General features: G+C 37.9%; 1 protein-coding gene across 5 annotated transcripts in view; it reads right to left on the bottom strand.

Moving 5' to 3' along the window:
* The window catches only part of Cers6 (ceramide synthase 6), a 276713-nt gene that overhangs the window by 49445 nt on the left and 209355 nt on the right, over nt 1-17913 (bottom strand). For all 5 annotated transcript variants that reach the window (XM_074071036.1, XM_074071033.1, XM_074071034.1 and 2 more), the window contains 2 exons: nt 5735-5863; nt 3478-3584 (listed from right to left, as the gene is read on the bottom strand). In XM_074071036.1, coding sequence (XP_073927137.1) covers nt 3478-3584; nt 5735-5863 — 236 coding nt within the window. The remainder of the gene's footprint in view (nt 1-3477; nt 3585-5734; nt 5864-17913) is intronic.

Raw genomic sequence — 17913 nt, 5'->3', positions numbered from 1 at the left:
AGAATGTGTTAAATCTGGTTACTGCCAAAGGCTGTGGCAGAACAGCACTGTCTGTATGCTAGCCACATATGGCTTTGCACAGCTGGGATATAGTAGGACTAAACTTAGATGTATGGTAATGTGAAATACAAACCTGATTTCAAATATCTCAATAATTTTTAAAATACTGATTAGTTCAATATGATGATATAGTACAATAACATTATTTTGAACATACTGAGTTAAATACATGTCATTTAAATAGATCCAACTGTGTGTACTACCATGCCTGCTTTTTTTTTTTTGTCTATTTTTAAATGTAGCTACTAGAAAATATAAAATTATTATGAAAACTGCATCATACCTCTTTTGGTCAGTGTTGTTCTAGAAGGATGTATTATGGCCAAAAGAGAAGTATGGAGGGACTAGTCAGGATTCTAATAGCATAGCTGTCTTTGAGGTGCATGGGTTAAAGATACAATAGAAAATGAGGCAAGTGTTCTTCAACCTACCTGTTACAAAAATTTTGATGGCTTCTAGGGGATATAAACAGTCATGAGGAACCTCAACCCTACTGCTGGTAATTACAAAGAAATGGGTTGAAAAACAAAGAACTAAAGGGCAGGGGAATAATTTTGTTCCTTCTTCTATCTGAAGTACAAATCTTTGAAGGACAAATGAGGCTGTGACATGCTCCTTAGAACTGAAGTCTTACCTACCCCTCCCACTTTTAGTTTCCACAGGTGAGTGTCTATTTCACATACATACTCTCTCTGTTATAATGTATTATTTAACTAACAGAGCTGCTTAGAATATGCCACAAAATTATTTGAACACTGATCATCAATTTGTATTGCTTAGGCTCCATAAATGTTCAGAAAATAATTTATAATCTCTAGCTTCCTTCCCTAAATTATAAATCAGAACATTGAAGGGACTTGTAGGATTTCAAACTGAAAGAGGCCATACCTCAAACTGAATATTCAGTACTTACCCCATCCAGGTTGTACTGTACATAGTCTATAAATCTTCACTAAATGCATAAAAGAGGTAGCACAGTGGAAGTAAGTTCATAACTAAACAGTATGGACAAGGCAAAGACTGGACATTTTAGAATGGCATGTTGCCTATTACTGATGGATACTGAAACAGATGGGATTAAGTACTTAGAAATGAAGAACTAGGAGTCAGAAAAGTTCTCCTAAAATCTGACTTCATATTCTCTCCCTTCTTCTCTCTTTCCAGTACTGGGCCTTGAACTCAGGGCCTTGCACATGCTAGTAAGGCACTCTACCATTGAGCTCCTCCCCCACTACTTTAAATATAATTTCAGGGGGCTCTAAACCAGATTAAGAATCCCTGGCTTAGAAGCTCTAAGGACTCAGGTGTCATTTCATATAAGAAGGTATTTTTCCCTGGATCTCTGAAGTGATACTTTTGAGCAGAGAAAGTGATAAGTTGTATCAATGCGCAAAGGAATAAGGGAGGAGTCTAGCCAGTAACCTGAAGGGTGCTATCCAATATGAGAATTCCCTAGTCTAAAAAGAATTTTTAAGCAATTTCACAATATTAAGATAAGTATTTTAAATGCTACTTGTTATTGTTCTTTATGTAAAAAAGGACAATACATTACATTCTAATAATCAAAGCAGGATTAAAACAAAGATCATCTAGGCACCAACTTGACTTACTGGATGTGTATGAAGAGGATTTTATTCAGTAGATGCCCAACTACAATGTCAACAGGTACATAAATTATTTATTGTATTACAAGCAATACAATAGTTTCTCCACAAGTCGCTTTTGAAAAACTTGGCACCACTAAGAGGCATGATTGCAGGAGGTTTAAAGCAGTTGTGATAGAAATGCTTGTTTTGAATTTGGTTATAAAGACTTTTCTAAGCAGGCAGTACAGGTCCTCACCACAGGCCATTCCTACTAGTGATCTTACTGGCAGCAGGACAAAATTTCTTTCTTCTGCAGATCTATGTTCTAGGTAACCTGCAACCATGTAAACCTCAAGAGCATTTACATATTAACCGAGAGAAGGAGAAGAGCTATATCTTGATTTTAATGGTGTTTACATATTAACCCGAGAGAAGGAGAAGAGATGTATCTTGATTTTAATGAATAGGAAGCAAATCATGTGAGAGTGATATGTATTTCTTTAAAGCTCAGGTTCTCAGAAATATTAAATAGGATAAAACCATCATTCTGAAAAATTAATCCTTAGTTTTGCTTGAATTTCTTCTATTTAAGTTCTTATCTGTAGTTCTGCTAACATTCTTGAAAGAGTTCCAACCCTGAAATAATTATAGACATATTATATTCAAAATTACTCGTGCTCTCTACCTACATAAATATTAAACTATAATGAGGTTTTATAGATGTCTGTTGTCAATACATGGTGCTGCTGCTCTGAAATGATTTTGCAGTCCAAGAGAGCTGCAAGTCTCAAGGAGAAGCGGTGTGCATATATGTGTGTGTGAAGGCGAGTGCATGTGTATGCTGATAATTCATCAATGCAATTCTAGTGATAGACATTAGTCACTAGAAGCCCCAATTTTATCACTGTTATTTTTCTGTAGGGGCAAAGTCAAGATATTATTGCATCCTTTCATTTGTCTATTTTATGCAATTCCCATTACTTGAATTTCTCACTAAAATAAACCCTTAGAAATAGAAGACAAAAAAATTTACCATCACTGATAGATTTTGAATGATAAGGAGTGTTTGTTTTTATTTATTTATTTTTTTCCCTGTAGATCAAGTAATAGCCTTCCAGCAAAAGACTAATGACAGTGGACTGATTTTTCAATGGAAAGGATTGTCAAATTCCATCAAAATCTGTCATATCGTTTTCTTAGCTCTCAACAAAAGAAAAGCCATCTAGACATTAAGGAACACAGAGAATTTCAGGAGTTATTTTAGAATTATACCGTTCATTTTCTTTAGCTGTAAATACAGCTGATGAGAGTTATTTAGGATAGTGAATTTTAAAGTTTAATGTGTAGCAGAATTATCAGAAGATTTATCAACATATAGATAAATCTATATATCACTATAGTTTCTGACTCACTGGGTATAAGGGGGATTAGGAATCTGCATTTCTAACAAGTTTCCAATGATGCCGCCCTGGTTGAATGCTGGTAAGGAGCAATCTGGTATTCACCCAGTTGTAATATCGTATTTCCTCTCTTAATTCAAACATCCATGCCTGAGGTTCTTGAGTCATATTCTAGACACTTCCTAAAACAGTGGGGACACTCTGACTCTTTAGAACCTAGGTAAGCCACATCTATCTCAAATGATGCTATGGAAACTCATAGCAAAGAAAGCAGTCCTCTTCTCGAAGAAGAAATCAAACTCGTTTTTGAGTCCTTCCCCAACATCTTCAAACCTTTGGCTAAGGATTTGAAGTGAAATTCAAAAGGAAAATGTTTTACAAAGCTTATTTGGAAGGGGTGACACTATCAGAAAGAAGATTAGTATACTCACCAGATAGGAAATATACCCAGCCGTGTGATGATAAAAACCATGGCAAACATAACAAACAGGAGGTCACACATTTTCTGAAACTTGGCATAGTTTGCCATTTTGGCAGCCTATGAAAGGAAGAAATGTAATATATTAACTTAGTTAAACTGATAAGTAAAAAGTTTCCTTCAATATGCATGAGCTCCCTGTAAGATATAGCTCACCAGATGCATAAAATTGCCTGCTACACTAAAATGTCATGCATCATGCATCAGTATTTATAAATTACCCATAAGTTGTGTAGAATGCAGCATTAACCATAAGCAGAACTACTGACTGTCATGGATTTAATAAAATATTCAGCAACCTGGAAAATTCAATTATATGGTTGATTTCAGGAAAACAGAGAGGAAAAATAAGAAACTTTTGCATTATAGATGACATTAGAAAGCCAGAGACACCAAAGCAGAAAGCTGGCATAAGAAGTCAAATACAAAGTATTGGATAATTCTTTAAACCTTTACTGAATTCCAAATGCTGAGGCCACAAACTTTGTAAGAATATATGGAGCTATTCTGCATTTGTCTTCATTTTGACTTCAAACTATAGGTTTTCATTAAAAAGGCCCAGGAAGTACTTTGGGAAGACAATTTCCTGGCTCATTCTCATAAATTTAGACATGAAGAAAGGGCCAGAATTATGTTACTTGAACTAATCCACTTTAGTATAATTTTCAAAGTTACATTACTGAGTCATTTCCTACAGGAGACTCACTAATGTTCAAAGAGTCTGTAAGAAGTACTCTCAGAATATGAGAGTGGTTTAAGTGACCACATTTTTTTATATAATAAATTAGTCTAGGGAAGAAAGCACATCCCTTCCTCTGCCATCACTGTTTAAGGTGATTCTAAGGAAGACACTGAAAGCAGAATTTCGCTTGATTACTTCTTTTTACATTTTTTTCATAGAACTCACAGTACCTACATGCAGTTATAAATTGAAGATATCTCCTGCATTCACAACATTATTTTCTACTTCCTAGAAAATTACATTAAGTTGCCCAGGTTGGCTTATAACCATGATCCTCCTGATCTCTGCCTCCTGAGTAGCAAGGATTACAGGCATGAGCCACTGGCACCTGGCTGGATTATTTTTTCTTGTGTGGATAAAAGTGGTGTATGACAATTCAATCAGTATTTTCTCTACCAAACATCATGCCAGCAATGTCCACAGGAATTAAAGATGGCTGACTACACAGGACTGATTTCAAAATTGAAAATTGCTGCATAGATTTCTACTTCTAAGCATACATAGGATTTAACCAAATTGTAACGATTTACAGGGGACTTTGCTTATACTACATATATTTCTCCTTTTCAAAATACATTGTATAGCGTTTAGTGTGAATTACTTAAAAAGTCACAGCCTCAAACTATCTTCTGACTTACCTAGTCTATTAGGACCATTTTTCTGTTTCATAATGTCAAAGGTACCAGAATTTTTAATAAAGTGTTGTAATCTAACTTAAACCTTCACTAATTGCCCTTATGGTAGATTCAATTTTATAAAAATTCTGCTCATATTGCAGTAACACTTGATTAGTGGAGAACACCTCTATTCTATGTTTATAGTAACAATAGATGCTTCAAAGGTTGCAAAATTGGGCTAACTGGAGTAAAAAAATCAGAGTACAGATTCTAAGATCCATTTCTACATGAAATTTGAAGTTTTGTAAGTTAGTTTTGACTGGTTATATAAATTTCTTATATGAAGTAAAAAAAAGTTCTATTATTGAGTGTGACTCTTAAAATGGTAAATTCTTTACACAGTTTCTATATATAACATGCAATTTGTATGCCTATTCCCACTGTGAAATTGCAAGGATAATAAAAGCTAAATTTTATTGGTATGTACAGTTCCTATTAACAACTAAACTGGGTTATATAAAATTTTCAAATAAATCAGTATGCAACTTACAACTCAAAGCATATTAAAATAATGACTTGTAAAATTAATCAATTAATCAATTAATCAATTAATTGATTAATTTTACATTAGTAAAAGTTTTCATCATCCTATTAATAAAAATGTTAACATGTGTAACTTTTTTTAGTATAAATTTTGTATGTCAATTTAAGGTCTCATTTTCACCAATTTAACTTATAAAGAAATACCCCTCAGTTTTGAAGAACCACCTATCATAACAGAAGAACTGGTGGTCTTAGGGACTGCAAGAATTCTGGATTTTGTATTCTTAAAGATGAAGGGAGATTTTTACCTCTAGAAGAGCATCCGCTGAGTCGTGAAGACAAAGGACCAAGGTTCCAACTCGGGCCATATTGTTGACATATGAAAAGGTAATCAAGAAAATGGATACAATGTGGTGCAGGAACATAATGCCAAAGTCCTTAAGGAAGGAAACACAGCCACGTTAGGGTTTAACACGGTTTAACACTATTTCCATCCATCCTTTCAGCCATAAAACCAACACCTCCATAGGCCTGGCACTGTGGATACCAGCATTAGTAGGATGTAATTCCTGCCCTCTAGGAGTCCACTACATAGTAGGAGAGACACACAGTAGGAAACCATTGCTCAAGGAGAATGTGGCTGAGCCAGGACAAAAGCCAGATCTTGGATGGTGTTTTGTACTAAGCAAAAAATTTGAAGCTGTGGGAGAAATCAGCACAGGATTTAAGCAAAAAGAATACTACTTGGGTTTGAACTTTGTTATGGTTTGAATAATCCAAAAGGCCATGTTTAAAGGACTGGATGCCAGATGATGGTGCTATTGGTGGAACCTTTAATAGATGGGCTGAGTGGGAGGAAGTTAGGTTACTGGGGGTGTTCCCTTGAAGGGGATATTAAGACCTGGGCCCCTTCCCATCTCTCTTTTTTTGCTTCCTGGTTTTCATGAGGTGAGTAGCTTCCTCTACCATGTATTGCCTCACCACTGGTCAAAAAGCATCATGCTAAATGATCATGAACTGAAACCTCTAAAACCATGAGCCAAAATAAACCTTTCCTTATAATAAGTCGATTTATCCCAGGTATTTGTGACAATAATGAAAAGCTGACTGACACACAAACTTTAAGATCTTTGGAACTGGGGGTGTAGGTGAGTGGTAGAGGGCTTGACTGGCTAACATTAATGAGGACCTATGTTTGATCCCCAACTCTACACACATGCAAAAAAAAAAATCTTTGTGGCAACACTACAGGTCCACTTCTCTGCTAACTAGCGATGAAAGCTTCTGAGCTTCTGGGGGTATATGCTGAGTTTTTGACTAGCAGGTGGCATCTTTGAAGAGACTGCCAATTAAGGTGAGAGGAGAAGGGTGTCAAATGGCTCTCAGGCCTGACAGTTTGCTGTTACAGAAAGCCTGAGAAGCCAGATAGTGAAGTTTGAGATGGGGGTATGGTCTGAATGTTTGTACCTGCTTTTCCCTCAAAAATTCATGTTGAAAATCCTATTGCTCAATGTGATGGGGCCTAAAGTCCCAAGGAGGTGGGGCCTTTGGGAGGTGGTTAGGTCACAAGGCCCCACCTTTCGTGAGTGGGGACAGCACTTCTTACAAGGGGCTCCAGAGCACCACCCTGGCACTTCCTTCATGTGAGGACACAGCTAGAAGGTGCCATCTTTAAGCCAGGAAATGAGCCCTTGTCAGACAACAACTGTCAGCGCTTTGACTCAGACTTCCCAGCCTTGAGAACTGTGTATGAAGAATAAATTTCTTGTTCATAAGAAATGCTACTGAGCCTAAATAGGTTAAGACAAGTGGTGACTATTTTTTGTTAACTCATGGATTTCTTGAACCATACATCTCAATGTTAGCATCTTTCTCCATGGTAATAAAAAAATATTTAGCAGAAGTTAATAATAAATCAACTATGCTTATTTTGGCCACCTTCAAGGAAGCCACTTCTTGGCCCAAGTGCGATTATCTTTCTCTGATATTATTTTCTGACAATCTGGACACAGTTTGTTGTAACATGGAACTTCTGTTAACTACAAATACAGTCTCTTAGGCTGATTTTTATTCTAATCTGTATTTCATCCAAAGTAAACTGAATTTTTCTCTCCTTTTTTTTCTTGATGGTACTGGGGTTTGAACTCAGGCTCCCACACTTGCTAGGTAGGCACTCTACCATTTGAGCCATTCTGCCAGGCTAGTCTGCCAGAACTTAAGGACCAAGATTGGCCCTGATATTCTCTTCTTGAAACTTTTTTGAGGAAGAGGACTACTTCCCTACAGATCATTCATCTAGAGACAGATAAATTAGCAAAAGTGAAAAGTATACTGCAAAACTGACCTATGCATAAATCCCGATTAAGGAAAAAAGCTATATATGAGTTACATCTGGGGAACTCTTCCTAAATTTCCTTGGAAGTTAACATTCATGTAGCCATTTCATCACTAAAAATGCTTTTGCGCATTTACTGTGTTGTAGCCACTGTTCTAAGCTTTGGAGGTAAATAAATAAAGAAAATAGACAAAGATTTCTGTCTTTGCAGTGCTCATACATTCTAGTTGGGGAAATGTGCACATTAAACATACTAAGTAATTTATCTTTTATGCTGGAAAGTAAAAAGTGCTATGGGGGAAAGTAATCATGATAAGGGGGTAGTAGGGAGCTCTGGTGGCAGTAGGAGACAGACTGCAATAGAAAATAGTGGGGTCAGGGCAGACTTAAAGAGGATGAGGGAGTTAGCCTTACAGATGGATGGGGGAGAATATTCCACTGAGAGAAAATGAACAAATCATAGGCTCCATGCATCATCATCTTCTATCCTAACATGTTCAAGGAACACCAGGGAAGTCAGTATGGCTAGAGAAAAGTGGCGGAGAGGTAGAGGTTAGACTGGCAACTTTATGCAGATTTTTTTTACTAGCTTCTTTCTATTTACATTATTTTAAAAAGTTGTTTTAACTTTGTTGAACAGAAAGTAATCACCTACTATTTAATCTTAGGCATATAGCTACTTTAGGTAATATTTGTACTCAAGGTGAATTGGAAAATTAAGAGAGGTCAACAATAAAATTATTTCTGGGGCTTTAAAGATGATTTCATTCACTGCTTTAGAGTAGCTACAAGGCACTCTAATAAGACTTCCAGTGAGCATCATAACAAAACAGGAGGACATTCCTTTGGGACTATTTTCAGTTTGTTCTGAGAATGAGTGTAGGGAACAATCCTCAGGTTGGTGGGTGTTCAGCCAAGCTACTTTGACCTTTTCTGATTTATACTGGCACTAGCAACTAGGCCAAGAACAGTCATCAGTTCCTTGCAGATTCAAGTTAATCTTTTACCCATAGGAAACATGGAGGCCTTTGGGGGTACATCCTCTTTGTCTGAATTGTCTTGTTCTTCCCCTTTGCAGCCATTTTACTCCCATAGCTTCTGCTCTGGGCAGAATCACTGGTTAGAAGGGCCACTTTTGGGGGACTCCCATTTGTCTATCCTAGCCCTGCAATTGCCTTTTCTGCAGCTCAGAGAGCTATCTACTCCTAATTTCGATTCTCTAGTTCAACCCAATTCAGTATTTTTTGGTCAGTTTGTGGTTAAGGAAATTTCTATTTTAAAAGAAAAGACAAAAGCAGTTAAAGCCAGGGTCTTATTGACATGACTAGACTTCTGAAGAGTATTTGCATTTTATTTAGGTCAATGGACAATTACAGAGCACACCGGGCTCTAAATCATTAATTCTGTAATTTTTGATAAGGGCATCAATGTCTTCATCTGTACAATTAAGAGGTTGGGTTAGGTTACTAAAGTTGTCACTTCTATAATTCTAGGCTTGGTAGCTGCAGTAATGAAATGGCACTTGAAGTCATTAATCTACTAATTTCATACCTGTGTAAATTAGAAAAGAAAAGGAGCGAGCATGCACAGACATGGCTGCAGGAGCAGGCACACGCATTCTCTATTCAGCAGCTCAACAGCTGTGGGTATTTCTGCAGCTTGGGGTTTGAAAAGTCAATGTCAACACCTTTAATTGTTTAAATGGTTTTGTGTATACCCTGGCAACTATGCTCAGGGGTTCATTTTCTCCCCTGGAAAGTGCCTCATACTTGTGGGTAACCATACACACTGGCTTATTCCTGAGGTAAGCAGTAATACTAGGTTCCTCAATGAAGACATGCAATTTTTTTAAATGAGATGCAACTATTTCTCTTTCTCTAAACTAGTTGTGTTGCATCAATGGTGGAAACCACTGTAGAAGAGTAATCTGCCTCACTTCAGTTAATCCTCACTGCTCACAGCACAGCTGAGTATGGCAAATTCACATCAACCGTAGATGCCCCGTGAAGACTCCTCTTCCACACATTTACATCAGTTCTCAGCTCACCGGCAGACTTGACTGTGCTCTGATTTAATGAGGAACTGTGTATGGTACACCCTATTAGGTTTAGCTACTTCTGAAATTCTGACACTCTTTGTAGTATCTAAGGGTTTCCTAAGTCACTCACTAAAGGTAGACAATACCAAAATGCCTTGGGTGGACAATAAAAACTGGGTTGCAGGTGTTTCCCACTGGAAGATGAAAGCCGTCCTCTCCAGGTAATTGTTTATGATGTTCCATCAGCTGGAGTACAGACAACAGCTGCCTCAAAGCGATGGCTCAATTAAAGAAGAGCTAGCCTAGCAAATAATATTCTAAACTGCTTTTTAAGCACAACTAAATTAAAATACAGTGCTTAATTCAACAGCTCTATGTATTTATATTTGCCTATACTTAATATATAGACTTTGAGGTCTAAACAGCTGAGTGCCTAATCAGAAAAATACTCTCCACATTCATCATTGTTCAGTCCTGAATGATTGTTCTTGGCTCACTGAAAGAGAAAAAGAGGTTTTTATTTTTTTCTTTCTAACTAACTTTAAAAATGAATAAACATAAATTGATGAAAACACTTATGGAGGATTAGGACCATTTTATAATTAAGTTTCCTGATTCATATCTGATGTACATGTCAATAACAATACAATGCCCTTAAATGTAGCAAGGCTCCTTTAAAAATAAAAGCCTCATTTTTCAGATAAATTTTGCTTTATGAAGATGATTTTTTTGCATATAAATCCCCTGGTTCTAGAAAACGTTTTATTACTGGGGGGCTCACAGTTATACTCATGGCAGACTAATTTTCATTACAGTCATATCTGCATGAATATTAAAAAAAAGCAGGAATAATGGATTTGGTCTTTTATATTTCTGCTTCAGAAAACATCAGATACACGAAGCACCTTTAATAACACCCATGGGGTCACGATTCTATGTGTTACTCACATCCTGTCTTCCCAACTTGTTCCTTTTGAGTAGGCACTGAATTTGGTCCAAATAACAGTTTATACACAAATTACTGATTTGGATTTTATCAACGCAAGGAGGAAAACCTTCATCTTCACATTCATAACTGCTGGAAGTGATCAATCTGTATGTAGACAAGGCTTGGCTGAAAGAGCATTAACATTTTAGGTTGAAAGTGTTTTCCTGCATTTTCTGTAGTAGCAATTAAGTTGAGAGATTGTGATTTATCGTTAGCCTTCAGATTGGAAACTGATCTTCAAGCTCTTATTCAAGAGACTGGCCGGCTCCTGCCTCAGTGTGTCCCTAACCTCCTGCAGTTCTGCCATCTCCTTGTGACATATTCGGTCATCCTCAAGAGCCCCTTCTATGTTCCCTGACTAGTGTTTGCCTCAAACTCAGTCCTTATGTACCTGGCTTCTCCTATGTTAATTGTCACACACACACACACACACAAGAGTCAGATGTGGTCTTGACTTAAACCCAAACAGAAGGTCTGAAATAAGAGAATTCAAGGATGAACCATGCATTTTAATAACCAAAGTCTCTAAGATAAGGTTTTTAACTTACTACATTTGCAAATATTTTTAACTTACTATACAGTCTGCTCTATGTGGTTTCCATGTCAGACATTCCTAGGTCCAAGTAAAATTATAGCTACCTAGGTTCTGTCCCCAACTATCAAAATGAGGACCAACATCTTTAAATGAGTTCTACAGGGGAATTTTATGCAAAATGAAATATTACCATGACAGGACCAAAGAGAGGAACCTCACATCACGACATAAGTCTGAGGTGCCAGGAATATTCTGTCTTCTGAGGTACCACAAATTCATCTGGATTTACATGCTTTTATGATAACAAAATTCACTAATTTCTCATTTAAAAATACATACATACACCATGAATAAGATATGTGCTCCCTAAGTTCCCATTGTTGGGTAAACTATTAATAATTTTATACAGTCTCTGTTGGCAATAATTTTTGCAACAGAATAAAGAAAAACCTTAGTGAGCCTCCTCACCAAAGAATAAGAAGCCTGAGATTTTAATCAAAGGATGATTTAGATGTGTACAGATGATGAATATGAAAAACTTGTAAAGGCTATTCTCTCTCACATGTAAATGATGTGTTAGTTTTCCTGAACTGTTATACAAATAGTTAATAAACTTACAATCTAACGCATATGAATAGAAATCAGGTACTTATGGGTTACCCATTCAACAGATTTCCAAAATCTTGGACACACACACATACACCCCACTCTCCATCTTTATACATTTTTAAATTTGAGTCTTCAAGACACATAGGTCTGCTACTTCAGACTGGCAAAGAAACCAGATTTGTGTTTGTAAATAAAGTTTTATTGGAACACTCCTATGCCTTTTTGTTTGCGTTTTGTCTTTGGCAGCTTTCTTGCATCACTGGCAGAATTCAGAACACAGATGAGCTCTTAAATTTAAAACATTATCTGCCCCTTTACAGAAAAATTTTTATTACCCATGTTTTAGAGCTAATCAAAGGACACAGTATGAGACACTTAGGTATGTCATCTGAAATGTGACAACTGCATAGTCTCATGGCCAACCTTCCCACATTTTCCTATGACAAAGGATGTGTAACAGATTTAATTTTCATAGCTTTTCTGAAGCAATCCATTAAATATTACTCTTGAAATTCAAATAAACAATAAATAGAGCTCTGATAAGCACCGCCATCAAGAGTTTCATGATCAATTATGAGTACAAGTTCAAGACAATTTGAAAGGCAGGCAGCTTCTTCTCCAGTTTCTAAAAGCCAGGCAGTCTGTTTGGACTCAGCGTTACTTTCTCTACTACCAGATGTTCCACTGCTTTATGGCTTCTGGAAACAGACACAAATGACACAGGGAACTGCTGCAGGAGCGGTGTTTATCCAGTCTTTCTCCTGTGCAACATTTATGGTCCTGCCTCAAGATCAAGAACTCATAACCTAGTGTACTGTGAATTATTTAGTTAATATTTAATCTTTAATTGATTTTATTACTGTGGAAAAGGATGCAATAAAATTTTATTTGTACAATACACAATATGATATTGCCACCAACCACTGCTGGCGGACCTGGCCAGAGCATGGTCTTGATGTACAACACCCCTGAGTCACCCTTCACGTGTTCCTTCCTCTCCCCAACAAACTGTGCTTGCAGCTGATTTTGATCATTTTAAACACAAACACGCATACATGCACACACGTTTTTCTTACTGAACTTTAGGTCTTTACAGGTTTTGTATCACTGTACAACTTCCCAAATCACAAATGTCTGGAGTCCAAGGCCTGTGAGCTGTTTAAATTGTCACTGGCCCATTTACATTAGTTTGCCAGGCTTTTAATGTCTCATTTCTGAGACATTTAAAATACGCTCCAGGTAACAGTCTGAAGTGATGCATGAGTTAGCAGGCTAAACTATCCATTTTCTGCAGGGATCTCTAGGGACCAAGGCCACACCTTATGAGATGGAGATGGCCCATCAGAATTTAAAACATCCATAATGATCAGTAGGGGGCAGCCTTTGCTCAACTAAAATCAGAAATCCTGCAGGGTTCCAAAGCCTTCCTCCTTATCTGGACTGCGAAAGTCTCCAGGCCCAAAATGACAATGGGCAATCCAGGACTCAATTTTGTGCTTTCCATGGAAGATGGAAAAAATCTCCACCAGGTCAGCCAGGTTGGAATGGTGTTCAGGGAAGCTCGTTATCCTTATCAGTCTTACCCTCCTCTCCCCCTTCTACTTCCTTTCCTTCAGCTTTCTGCCCCTCCACCCTCACCTCACCACGCCCCTACCCCCTACCCCGAAGGCTAGTTGTAGAATTTACTTGAAGCTTCTTGCCTTCTTGCAGCTCTCTGGTCATGCAGGTTTTTCAGGCTTGAAAGCTGTGCTTTCTCCTTCTCTTTTCTCTAAGTCCACTCCTCCTTCACTACCTGGTGAACTCCTAACTACCCTCTAATTTACCTACTAAATCGTGTGTGCTAATGGCTCTGTCTGACACAGTGATATGTTGATAACAACAAAGCAAATACTATTTTGAATTCCATTTTATATAGAAACTGAAGTGGCAGAGAAGTCACACAGTGACCATGAGCTGCAGCCATATCTGAAGGCACTTCTGTGTAACTCAACATCAACTTAAATATTAATAACAAAAGACAGGACTATAAAATAGGCACAGGGTGTATGGGGGGATACGAGAAGGAGGGAGGAGGGTGAATGAAGATTAAGGTGAAGGAATATGGTTGATAGACTTCATATACCTATATGAAATAGAACAAAGAAACCTCTTGCAATTGCTTTAAGTGGGGCGGGAGAGGGAGTCTAGGGGGAGAGACGATGGGATGGGATGATGTAATAATGTGTAACATAAGCCTACAAGCCAGAGACAACTGAAGGAGGTACGCGGAGCAGCCTTGAGGGGAGAGGCACCTCTTCTGAAGAGACCAAAGGGAAGGAGAGAACAATGGGCTAGTTGATATTTACAAGGAGGAGAGGAACTGAAGGGGGTCATGATTCCAGGAAGACAGAGTGATGGTAAGCCACACTGGAGTTTTCTCACAACCCCAAGAGTAACTTGAAAGGAATTCTCCAGAAAAACTGAATGATGAACTTTTCAAGGCCAGAGATGCCTCAGAAATTCCTGAGAGTGTGGGAATTTTGAGGCCCTAAACTTAAGGACTCAGGGCCCTAGGCCTGTAGCACTGCCAGAGCCCAGAGGCATGGGTGCATTCCTGCAACCTTCCTGTACCATGAATAATAGCATTCAGCTGACTATGTGACAAGCACAGGGCTGACAGTAGTCAGTCACCTGACTGTAAGACCTAGAGATGTTTATAGCATCTTCTTTGGCAAGGCACACAGACACTGGATTGACAGAGGAAGTCAGCAGTTATGGCAGCCTTTGAATAAAATCTCACAGGTTGTTCCACAAACATGTTTCTTTTGCAGACAATAGGGCTCTTTTGTTTTCCCCACTGGCCTGTACACAGCACTGGAGTGAGGCTTTTGATCACAGACAGAAGCTTATTAAAAGAGCTGACTTCTTCGTGCTTGGATTCTAAAGATACACTAGAGAGAATGAAACAGGACAGAGGCCTAAGTGTCAGGACTATCTGCCTGCAAAGCAACCTAGGTTTATTTAAGGGCAGAACATTTCAACTCCAAGCAGCAGAGTGAGTGGGGCGCTGACCGTGTCAACGGGCAGCAGTACTGAGGTTACAGAGAGGGGTTCATGTCATTCTCTGCCTGTCAGGATGGTCAGATGCCATCTGGTGTGAGCTGGCTCTGAAGCACAGAGAGGACCATCTGGTTCCATCTGCAGCACCACCTGGGAGTTACCTTGGTAGGAAAGACTCAATCTAGACCTGCAGTTCTTACACATTTGGGTCTTACACATTTGGGTCTCAAGACCCCTTCATATTCTTAAAAACCATTTTCTTTCTTTCTTTTTTTGGATGCTAGCTGTCAGTATTTACCATATTAGATGTTAAAATTGAGAGACTTAAAAAACATTTATTAATATTAAGTAAGAACAATTCTACTATGTAGCAACAGATAATTACATTTTCCAAAATAACAGAAGAAAAATTGATGGGAAGAAGGACATTAAATCTCTTTGATATGTGGCTAATACAAGGGAGTTGGAGTCTCACAACTGCATATACAAGTTTGCTCTGTGGCCAGATGCTTTTTGATTGAAGTACTTGACAAAAATCCACTGTCACACAAAATGGTGAAGTGTCTTCATAGCCTTTTTGGATAGCTATGGACATTCTTTGACACTATCCCAAAACTTAACAAGTCAGATATTGTTCAAGATGGGTGCCAATGTCAAAACACTTCATCTTCTGCTACACTAAAGTCCATTGGTCTGTCTAGCACTTTGAAGGCATCTTTCACTCCTGTGATTTAAAAACATCATGTGCAAGTCATTTGGAAAATACTGGTTCATTGAGTTAACATATTTTGTTACACAATATTTTTAAAAATCACATTTACTAATCTAATCAGAAAGGTCTTTAGGTATTGAGACACTCAAAAGATATCACTGGTAGACACAGCCTGAAATTTTACCATGAACAAATATGATCAGTTGCTTTTTCTTCAAACAACTGGACAAGCTCACTTGGTACACTTTCATGAAAATGCCTACTGAATTCACAAGTTGGAACCACATAGTTTGTCAGCTATTCTTTCAAGTAAAAACAGGATTCTACAGGGGAAAAAGCAGCCAGTTCTGCCTACAAAGCAAAGAACTAATTGCTCTTTGTTTTTCTTAAGACACTACTGCATACTGTGATGTGACAGTTCTTTACGCTCACTTCCCATTATCATCACACACAAGAATTTCAAATGTACACTCAAGAATGGAGATTTAATAAAATTAATACTTTATCTCATCCAGAGCATTCTCAAGTGACAATCACAGTTTTTCTTCTTGCTAGGGTGTGGTGGTGGAGATAAATGACCATTTTACCTTTGTGCTCTCAGTGTAAATTTTCACACTGTGGGGCAAGTGACATCTCAGTACTATTATGAAAACAGCATCGATCTTACAGACTTTCTGAAAAGGTCTCAATGCTTATTAAGATTCAAAGGATTGAGAACTACTGACTTGGGCAAATTATTTCCAAATACAGAATAGCTGCACCTGTCAAAATAAGCTAGGTTATAGGACAATAATAAATGCCTTAAACACTTAATTAGAACAAAGGTTTATTTGTTATTCATTACATGTTACATTGGTTGGTGGGCTTGAGAAGGTTCTGCTTCCCTGAGTCATCAGGGACCCAGGCTGAAGGAGCAACCTCCATTTCAAACAGTCCAATCGCTGCAGGGGGAGAGAGAAGTCTCTAGAGGCTCTTGCACTGGATTGAACACTTCATCCTAGAAGCGGCATGCAAAAATTCTATTCCCAGCCTACTAGTCCTGTGGTTCCTCTCAACCACAAAGGGTGGAGGAGCTGAGAAGTACAATCCTAGAGGTGTCTTTGGGTAGAGCTGGCAATATTTGGTGGCTGCAGCAGTAACTAACATGTACTGAACATGTTATGTTTGGGGTGTGTGTGTGTGAGTGTGTATGTATGTGTGTGTTTGAGGTACTGGGGCACTCCAGACCTATTTTTCTTTAGTTACTTTTCAGATAGGATCCCATCTTTTTTCCAGGGACCAGCCCCAGACTGTAATCCCCCTACCTATGGCCATTGCATAGCTAGGATTACAGATGTACACCATCACATCAGGCTTGTTTGTGAAGATGGTATCTTACTAATTTTTTCTCCCAGTTGGCCTCAAACTTCTGATCTCCCTCTCCCAAGCAGCTGTGATTAAAGATGAGAACAGCCATGACCAACCCATGTACTGAGCATTTTTGACATGCTGGAACTATTCAAAAGTACATGTGTTTCTTATTTATGCTTACAACATTTCCATGAGGAGGTGATATGAATGTGATCGTTTGGATCAGGAAAACAAGCACAGAGATCCCAGTAGAGTAACTGCTCACTGTCGCACCACATGAAGAGTAGTGCTGGGCAGATGGATGGGACTCCAGACTCCATGATTTTACCTCTAAGCCATGTTGCCCTTAACAATGTTTCCTCCTGTCTAGGAAAAAATGAGAAAAATAAAAACTTTCTCATAATGATGAATTTAAAAGATTGTCCTTTATAATGAGATGTCCTTTCTATTATGTTAAAACATCCTTTCCTTTGTGAGTTAATGATGATAAATGGTAGATGCTAATTAAGAAAGCAAAGGATTGGTAAACTTAAGATAGTTCCTCTTCATAATCAATTTGTTAATTTTATCTGACTAAAAAAAATCAGTGAGTTCTAGTTTGGGGATTGTTTCTAATAGGCTTTGATTTAACCAAATTTTGGTCATTATCTGCCAGGTATTGTTCTATAATTACATAGTTTTGTGTATGTTATTTCATTTAAGTCTATGCCATTTTTGTGTCCTTGTAAGAAGATTAAGTCATGCATTTCCTTTTATTCTAAAGGAAAAATCTGGACCATGGCTGGACTCCAAAATGTAGCTAAAGCACTCACAGTAGTGGATGCTAATTATTTTCTGCAAAAAGTTCCCAGAGAGCAAACAGTCTGCCGAGTAAGTTTCTT

This window comes from Castor canadensis, chromosome 4 (genome assembly GCF_047511655.1).
Source record: "Castor canadensis chromosome 4, mCasCan1.hap1v2, whole genome shotgun sequence".
Taxonomy (NCBI): Eukaryota; Metazoa; Chordata; class Mammalia; order Rodentia; family Castoridae; genus Castor; species Castor canadensis.
This window is presented reverse-complemented; position numbering and strand designations above follow the sequence as displayed.